This window comes from Peromyscus maniculatus, chromosome 16, assembly GCF_049852395.1.
Source record: "Peromyscus maniculatus bairdii isolate BWxNUB_F1_BW_parent chromosome 16, HU_Pman_BW_mat_3.1, whole genome shotgun sequence".
Classification (NCBI taxonomy): domain Eukaryota; kingdom Metazoa; phylum Chordata; class Mammalia; order Rodentia; family Cricetidae; genus Peromyscus; species Peromyscus maniculatus.
In genome coordinates this window covers 35,303,543-35,312,771 of record NC_134867.1, presented here as the reverse complement: position 1 = coordinate 35,312,771, position 9,229 = coordinate 35,303,543, and the positions used below count along the sequence as shown (strand labels likewise).

The following is a 9,229-nucleotide window of genomic DNA, read 5'->3' as shown; positions in this document are numbered from 1 at the left end:
TCCTTGACAGACACCCACTTGGTTGGGCTGTAAGTGAACTCCAGACCTGACGCAGCTCCGGCTCCAGCCAGGCGGTGGTGACCTGCTGCGGTCGAAGGCGAGGACTCCAGTATCAAGGTGCAGCAGCGCTTCTCAGCTTGCCGGCCACCTCAGCGCGCGGAACCATCGGCCAGGGCTACAGATATCTGGCATGGGGGTGGGGGTGGTTGTAGTGAGAACGCACCGGGCCCTTCCGAACTTCCGGGCGGGCTCTGTTCCCTGGCGGACCTCTGCAGGAAGCGGCAGAGAGAGCAGGGCTTCCTTCCTGTGGTTCCACCCCTTGGCTCCGTTCTTCCCGGAGCTAGGGGCTCACCCGCGCCTTGCCGGGCACCCCGGGAGCCCGGGGCTCGATGGTACCGATGGAGACGCAACTGCAGAGCATTTTCGAGGAGGTGGTGGTGAGTGCAGCTGTCCGTAGCCCCGGCGGCGGAGGGAGCGGGGAGGAGAAGACGGCGGGCCCCGGCTCTGGGCCGGAGCGGGCCCCTTTCCCGCCCCCTTTGTTTTGACATTGGAATCTGTGCTGGGGTTGGCGGTCCCCAGTTCGGCGGCTGTCAGATTCAAAGAAAGCTTTGCTAGTTCCCGCGCGTTCCCGATAAAAGGGACTTGTCCCATATTGCCCTAGAATATTTCTCCAGGGGATACCTCCCACCCCCTCTTTACTATTCAGATCCTTTACTAATTTTTCTTTTTCTTTCTTTTTTTTTTTTGCTTGTTTGCAGAAAACAGAAATTATAGAAGAGGCTTTTCCAGGGTGAGTATGTGGCAGGCAGGGTTTTCTGGGGGTTTTGGGAGATTTATCTTTGTAAGATTTTACTTATGTTGCTTTGGGGGGAGTTACAAGATCTGCTGTCTGTGTATCCTTTTAAAACTAGTAGCAAGTGATTTTTTTTGTTTGTTTGTTTTTCAGCATGTTTATGGATACCCCCGAGGATGAAAAAACAAAATTAATCAGCTGTTTGGCAGCCTTTCGACAGTTTTGGAATGGGCTTTCTCAGGTGAGACATTTCATGTGTAACATCCGGTTGATAACTTTTGCTTCCTTCTTTTTACTTTTTATATCTGCACTGATCTTTTTCTTTTTTTTTTTTTTTGGTTTTTCGAGACAGGGTTTCTCTTTGGCGCCTTTCCTGGAACTCACTCTCTATCCCAGGCTGGCCTCGAACTCACAGAGATCCACCTGCCTCTGCCTCCCGAGTGCTGGGATTACAGGCGTGCGCCACCACTGCCCGGCTGCACTGATCTTTTTCTTACGGTCGTTTAGGAGAGGGAAAAATAAAATTGCCATCATTTTACATTCCTGTCTTTACTGGAGAACCTGCGTTGAAAGTTCAGTGTAATAAGATCGCAGCAGGAGATGTTTTTAAAATTTTCTTCCATGTTAGATTATAGGAGGTCATTTTATCCTATTTGGCTATATTTTGTTTCCACGTGGAAGTGGATAATGTTAAACATTTCTTGTAAAAGAAAAATGTCACTATTCAAAAAATGACCCAGTGTTTATGAGTATATACCCTCATAAAGGTACTGTCATAGAATCCCTGTTAGAACAGTACATTATCTTCTCAGGATGCACTGTAGTAGGGAAATGAGCTACTGAGCTCCCTTTGCCTGTGAGCCAGTGATAATATTTGCCCCCCAAGTGTGGGTCCTAAAGACAATATGTGCTTTTTTTTTTTTTTTTTTTTTAATTTTCAAAAGGTAGTACTTCAGTGTGAATCAGAAATACATAAGGCAGGAGAGCAGCTCCAAAGGCCAGCTCTAGTCTTCCTTTCCTAGCCTAGCCACCCACCTTCCTGTCTGAAGCCAGAGTCCCGGTTGGTGTTCCCTGAACTGTTTATCTACAAGACTGGGTCTCTCCGTGTCACCTCGCCTTTGTCTCCTGAGTTCTGGGATTACGAAGTCGTCTGCCATCACGTTGTGCTTTTCTCTTTTAACAGGGCTGGGGCTTGAACACAGGACTTCTTCACACACATAGGCGCACACTCACCTTCCGAACTGTGTCCCACGTGAGGCACACACTCATTGCCGAACTGCATCCCCGGCCTCAGAAGTATATTTTTATTTTTGTTGAATCACCACATACCGTTTGTAGTGTTCAATACTTAGCTCCTCACTTTTCTCTCCCTTCACAGTCAGTTCGGAAGGTAATGTCAGGCGGTTTTAAGAGTTTCTTTTCCTTCCTTATGTCCTATAGCAGTGTAATATATTGTTATTTGGCTCTTCCGACTTTATTAATTAGCTACATACTTGCACATTTTTCTGTTTTTTTTTTCTTCCCAGATAGAGTCTTGCTATATAGCTGAGGCTAGCCTTGAACTTTCAATTGCCCCCCTTCCTCTGCTTCCTGGGGTCATAGGCATGGACCACCAGGCTTGGCTAGATGTTTCTCTTAACTTTTCTACCTTAAACAATGTTTTAGTGAATATTTTTGATCAGACATAGGATCAGTTACTGGACATAATATTGCTAAGTCAAAAGATAGACTTTTTTTCCTTAGTAACGGAGGTGGGGTGTACAACACATATGATATATTCTCTATATAATCCAGACTTGCTTGGACCTGGAACTAGATATGTTGCCCAGATTGGCCTTGAACTAGTGACCCTCCTGTCCCTACCTCCTAAGTACTGGGATATAAGCATGCATAGTCACCCCCAGCGATATTTATAATATTATGGAAATTACCTAATGATTTTCTTATAAGTGTTGTCTAGTTTACACTCCCAAAACCAACACATGAGAGTATTTATTCCTTAGAGGTATACAATAGAATGCTAATGATTTCTTACCCTTGTGTATCAAGCACTGAGAAATTTTGATAAAACTTTACTTTTTCTTTTGATATTTAGCAAATTTTTAAATTTTTGTTGCACTTTTTTTTTTTTTGTGTATGTGTCACAGAACTTGTGTAGAGGACAGAGGACAACTTACAAGAGTGAGTTCTCTCTCTATCCACCACGTGGGTACTGGGGATTGAACTCAAGAGCCTAGCCTTAGCAGCAAAGCAGCAAACACCTTTGCCTGGTGGGCAGCTCACCAGGCAGCTTTTAAAGTGACTCCCTAAGCATTTAGGTAGTTAAGGTGTGACCCTTCAAGAAGTTTATAAACTAAGAGAAAAAGCCAAAAATAAAACCAGCAGTTCTAGATCCCAGGAGGGTCAATGATGGTGTAGAAGAGCAAGGCATAGAGATTCTTCTGGGGTGTCCTGGAAGGCAGTCTTTGTATGAGTATGACTTTTAGTGTCAGGTTTAAATTACCAAAACCTAGACATTCGATTTGTCATTGGAATCATGGTGGGCTCTGATTTGCATTCAGGGGGATTGGATTCATTAAATTTTGATGAGACTGAGGTACCCACCCACGTTAGGTTTTTTTCCTCCAGCAAATAGACTATTCATATCACCCTGTAAAAATACTGCTTACAGTAACTTAAGTGAGTTTTCCATTGGCCATGAATTTGTTAATATATTCTTTACTACTTTTGGAGGTCTCACAGTAGGAGTTTAATCTATTTAATTGAAAGATTTAAAAATTAATATAACAAGCCGGGCGGTGGTGGCGCACGCCTTTAATCCCAGCACTCGGGAGGCAGAGGCAGGCGGATCTCTGTGAGTTCGAGGCCAGCCTGGGCTACCAAGTGAGTCCCAGGAAAGGCGCAAAGCTACACAGAGAAACCCTGTCTCGAAAAACCAAAAAAAAAAAAAAAAAAAAAAAAAAAAAAAAAAAAAAAAATTAATATAACAAACACTAAAATGTATTTGTTCATTCATTCATTCATTCATTTGGGGATAAGGTCTTGCTAGATACAGCTTAGGCTGACACAGAACTTGATATGCAACTCAGGATGAGTTCATATATGCCTCATCCCCTCAAGTACTAGGTTTACAGGCATTTACTACCGTGCCCATGGTTGAATCTGACTTGAATCTTGCTCTTTTAGGGATTATTTTAATTTGCTGATGTTCACAGTGAAATATTTCATTTACAGTACTGACACATTCCCAGGTATATTAGCCATTTGTGTTAGTTAGAAGATGTAACTTCAGGCCTAAAATAAAATCATTTTCTAATTTTTAGGATTCTCATGAACAATGCATCCAGTGGATTGTTAAATTTATTCATGGCCAACACAGCCCCAAAAGAATTTCTTTCCTCTATGACTGCTTAGCAATGGCGGTTGAGACCGGTCTCCTTCCACCCAGGTATGTTTGGGTTGGGATGCGTAATACAAAGACCTTTCATTGCAGAGAGGCAGAATTGATTTGACGTTGTTGTAGAGAGATAAAGGATGGAAAGGGGGTGTGGAGCTCATAAATATGTCAGCTTAAGTAAGAGGCACGTGCCGGGAGGCAGAGCCAGGCGGATCTCTGTGAGTTCAAGGCTCACCTGGGCTACCAAGTGATTTCCAGGAAAGGCGCAAAGCTACGCAGGTATTGTTGGTTTTAAATTGATTTTGTTTTTTATGTATCTGCATCTTGTGTTAGTAGTTGCCACATATATACATAGGTATCCCTGAAGAGGCCGAAGAGGTTATTGGATCCCTTGGAGCTAGAGTTAACAGTTGATAGGAGCCACCTGGCATGGGCTCTAGGAACTGGACTCAGGGCTTCTGCAAGAGCAGTGTGAGCTCTGAACTGCTGAATCATCTCTCCAGCCATTTTTGTTTAATTTTCATAGTGCTTCATAATTACAGCCCAGTGTAGTGAGGGCCAAAGTCCTTAAAAAAGCTTTCCACACTCATTCATCTCCTGGGACCTGTATTGAAGCTATCACTCAGGGACTACAGGTATCATCTGTTGTGAGCTGGGCTTTCTCATAGGTTGGCAGAGTTCAAAAGTTTGCAAAAGAATTCAGTCAAGAAGTAACCTGGCATCCTTGCTGTCCCTTTAAACATGCCCAAACAACACAGACCATCCCTCTTGTTCTCCCAGAGGTGTGTATCAGTGTCATATTTCATAGAAACATATGGAAATGAAAATGTAATGTGGTCACCTTGAAAAAAATACAGTTTGCCACCACCTGGTAGATGATAAATATTTAACCAAAAGCTTTTTACAGTTTTTTGGTTTTTTTTTTTCCCTAGTGAAAATATAGCATTGTGAATATCGTTTAGTTCTACTTACTGTTTGAGCTTTTTTCTAAGTGACAACTGGGAAGTGTTACATACATACCTGGAACACTTTAACAGAGTAGTTTTAGAAAGCATGCTTGGCATGCACGTACAATACCTAGCATCACAGACCATAGCCATTAGAGAATTTTTAGGGTTCTCTCTTGTAACTGAAATGTTCTTTTTTTCCCTAGGATGGTTTGTGAATCTTTGATAAACTCGGACACTCTTGAATGGGAGAGAACACAGCTTTGGGCCTTAACGTTTAAGCTGGTTCGGAAAATTATTGGAGGAGTGGATTACAAGGTATTATTTCCTCGTGGTAAAGAGTGATGCTTTAAGACATGATTATTTTTTACAGGATGTATATCTTATTTCATGTGAGAGAAACAAAGTGGAGAGTATTTATAACTTGACTTTTGTGCATCTGTGCTGAAGGGATTTAAGATTACTCAGTTTAGAGTTTATTTCCTCCCAACATTTTAAAGCATACACAGTAATAGTATGTTTTTATGACGTAATGGGAAGTCACAAGGCAGAATCCATGTTTGATGCCAGACGTCTTTTATTGCTTCGTGAGAAGAAGAACACAGAGCAGGGGTTTGTGGACCGAGAATGCTACCCTGATCCCTTTAGAACTGTGTCCTTCCTTACCGAGTGTCTTCAGGATTCTGTTCCTGAGCAGGAGCAGGAGCAGGAGCGTGGTCTCTGGTTGTATTTCACCGTCCAGCTCAGGGGCTCCACAGCTGCAGCAGCCGTTCAACTTCACCGGCTTTTGTCACTGTCCTTTGCCAAGGAACTGCCGGGACATGGCCTTGTGCTTCATGTCTACGTGTTCTTCAGTCTCAAATGATCCAGTAACGGCCAAGTAGATAGTCACTGTTCAATTAGAGCTTACCCTAAGTTACCCTAAAATTAACCACAGATGACTTCTCCGATTCTTTTCTCTTTACTCAAACTGAGTATTGTTACCCGGGTTTCCAGAGTGTTATTCATGTGCATCTCTGTACATAGCAAAGCTGTGCTTTTTTGTAACCTTTTAACAGTAGGAACCCTTTGGGTATGTCGAGGGCCAGAAAAGATTGGCAGAGTATAGGAAGTTCCATTTTTATTGTAGTGATTTTCATTTTTCATTACAAGATGTTCTGCGGAATTCTGTCCTATTATGGAGCATTATTCTGTCCTTCTCAGGTCAGTGTTAGGAATGTGCTGCCTCTGATTTGGGGAATTTTAAAGTGTGACCTTGAACACACTCCTGAAACTTGGTTGTTTATCTCACATGGAGCACTTTGTACTTACTGTTTGTTTGAACCCATGTCTTCTGTCTACGCATTAGGGTGTTCGAGACCTCCTAAAAGTGATCTTGGAGAAAATCCTGACAATTCCGAATACAGTAAGCTCTGCTGTGGTCCAGCAGCTTCTGGCAGCACGAGAGGTAAGGGCAATGTCAACAGGCCTGAAATCGGTTGGCATAGCCTCCCCTGTCTAGGTTTGCTTAGATGTGTGCTTTCCAACCCTGGCTGGAGCTGGGGAGACAGCTCATGGGAAATAGAGTTCAGATACCCGGTGCCTAGGTAGAGAAGCCAGCCACGTGCCCCGTCCCCCAGGCCTGTAGCCCCGTTGTTGTGGGACAGAGGTGGGCGGATCCCCAGAGCTCGCTGGTCAGCAATTCCAGCAGAAAAGAGCAGGGAGACACCTGATGCTCCTCTCTGGCCTCTGCATGCACAGGCATAGGCAGGGACAGCTGCTCACGCGCACGCACACACTCACAAGGAGTGCAGCGGTCATAGAACCCTCCTTCCTTGTACGGAAGTAAAGCCAGCTCTGCTTGGGATCAGGTGCTCCGCCACACTGAGCTGCAGCTTAGCCCGCGTCAGCTTTGTGTTTGAAGACGCTGTTGTTTCATCGCTACTGCATTTCTAAAGGAGAATTTAAGATGTCCATTTCTGATAACTAGATATGATAGAAGTACGGATGCTAAGGTATTTTAAGCCAGTATAAGACAGACAGTGGCCACTTGTATCTTTTTAAACTACTCATAATACTGTAAGGATTATCTTCTGTTACTGCCTTAAATCTGTGACTATTTAAAGCATTGTTAAGGTATTACTACCAACAATCCATTTTATTGTGAATTACCCTTCATTTTTATACGTGCTTTAAGGGAATTCCTCTGTTAATATTAAATTTTGAAATAATACTTCTGCTTTTTAAATTGAGTGTGTGTGTGTGTGTGTGTGTGTGTGTATACGTGTACATGCGTATACACATATACCTATGGAATGGTTAAGTCAAACAGTTTAGCAGACCTCACCTCCCAGTCTTTTGTCTTATTTTGTGAGGTAGGGCATCATATAACCTGGACTAGCTCTGAACTAATTTGCAGCTGAGGTGAAGATAGGCTTGAACTCCTGATTCTCGTGTCTCCACTTCCCAAGGGTTAGAATTTTAGACGTGCTTTCCCTTACATTCTTTTTTCCTGATCAAGCATTTCCAATCTACTTAGCTATTTCAAGTATGTTATAGGTGTACTTGACTAACATCTGACTAACTGAAATCAGGCTGTCTAACAGACCTCTTGAGTTTGTTCCTCCTGTCCAGTTAGCAGAAGTATGTCTTTATCAGCATCTGCAGATGTACACAGATCCAGTTAGCAGTTGTGTGTCTTCATCAGCATCCTGCAGGTGCACACAGATCCAGTTAGCAGGAGTGTGTCTTCATCAGCATCCTGCAGGTGCACACAGATCCAGTTAACAGAAGGGTCTTCATCAGCATCTGCAGGTGCACGCAGATCCAGTTAGCAGGAGTGTCTTCATCAGCATCCTGCAGGTGCACGCAGATGGAAGGCTTTACCAGCCGAGCTGTCTGCCCAGTCCTGTGTGCTAACTTTTAAAGGCTTTTTGTTGTTGCTCGTGTCGTATTTAAAGGTCTTCCGTGTGAGGCTAGTCAAGAATAATGTCACCTTTTATGTCTTTCAGGTTATAGCGTATATCTTGGAACGAAATGCCTGCCTGTTGCCAGCCTATTTTGCAGTCACGGAGATCAGGAAGCTATATCCTGAGGGAAAACTTCCACACTGGGTAAATTTTGCATTTTCTAAAACTTTAAATTTTTACCAAAATTTTATCAAATCTATATTAATTGTATTATTTGTATGTATATATGTACTCATGTGTGTGTGTATTTATATACTGTGTGTGTGTGTGTGTGTGTGTGTGTGTGTGTGTATGTATTAGTGTCTTAGGGTTACTATTGGTGTGATGAAAAACCATGATGAAAGCAACTTGGGAGGAAAGGGTTTATTAGGCTTACACTTCAGCATTGCTGCTCATCACTGAAGGAAGTCAGGACAGGAACTGAAACAGGGCAGGAACCTGGAGCAGGAGCTGATACAGAGGCCATGGAGGGGAGCTGCTTTCTGTTGCTTGCCCATGGCTTGCTTTCTTTTAGAACCCAGGACCACCAGCCCAGGGATGGCCCCGCCACAGCCTAATCTTATGGAGGCATTGTCTCAATTGGGGTTCCCTCCTCTCAGATGACTCTAGCCCATGTTAAGTTGACGTAAGATTAGCTGGTATAATTGTACGTCTGCGCACATGCTGCACTCTGAGTGTGGGGTCAGGACAGCTCTGGGAGTGGTTTCCTCCTCTGTCAGTGGGTCCACTATTCAGACTTAGGTCGTCAGGTGTACACAGCAAGTCACCTCACCCGCTGAGCTGCCTCACCCCACTGCCCCTTTGACAAGATCATGGTTTATGTCTCAGAGCGAACATAGGGAAAGAAAGGACAACCCCCAGAGTGGGGGTTCCAAAGGAGGAATCGTGCCGTATGCACAGCTTCAGATGCTTACTCTAGCCTCAGATAGTACATGTTTTTATACACTTAAGACTTACTTGGGTGTGTATGGACTGTGTACACCCTGCACGTGGCTAACCTACACAAGTCATTTTTCTCTTACCTGTGTGTCCCAGGGATCTTACGGATGCCATCAGCCTTGATGTTGAGCATCTTGACTTGTTGAGCCATATCACTGGCCAAATAAATGTGTTTTTGAACATAATATGTTTGTTTCATAGCTCT

The 9,229-nt window shown here is 43.6% G+C and overlaps 1 protein-coding gene across 2 annotated transcripts in view; it reads left to right on the top strand.

The window, feature by feature from the left end:
- The first annotated feature begins 261 nt into the window (after positions 1–261).
- Med23 (mediator complex subunit 23) overlaps positions 262–9,229 on the top strand; it is a 47,478-nt gene continuing 38,510 nt past the window's right edge. For both annotated transcript variants that reach the window (XM_006986698.4, XM_006986697.4), the window contains exons 1-7: positions 262–437; positions 759–790; positions 947–1,034; positions 4,117–4,241; positions 5,344–5,455; positions 6,486–6,584; positions 8,128–8,229. In XM_006986698.4, coding sequence (XP_006986760.1) covers positions 390–437; positions 759–790; positions 947–1,034; positions 4,117–4,241; positions 5,344–5,455; positions 6,486–6,584; positions 8,128–8,229 — 606 coding nt within the window. In that variant the 5' untranslated portion in view covers positions 262–389. The remainder of the gene's footprint in view (positions 438–758; positions 791–946; positions 1,035–4,116; positions 4,242–5,343; positions 5,456–6,485; positions 6,585–8,127; positions 8,230–9,229) is intronic.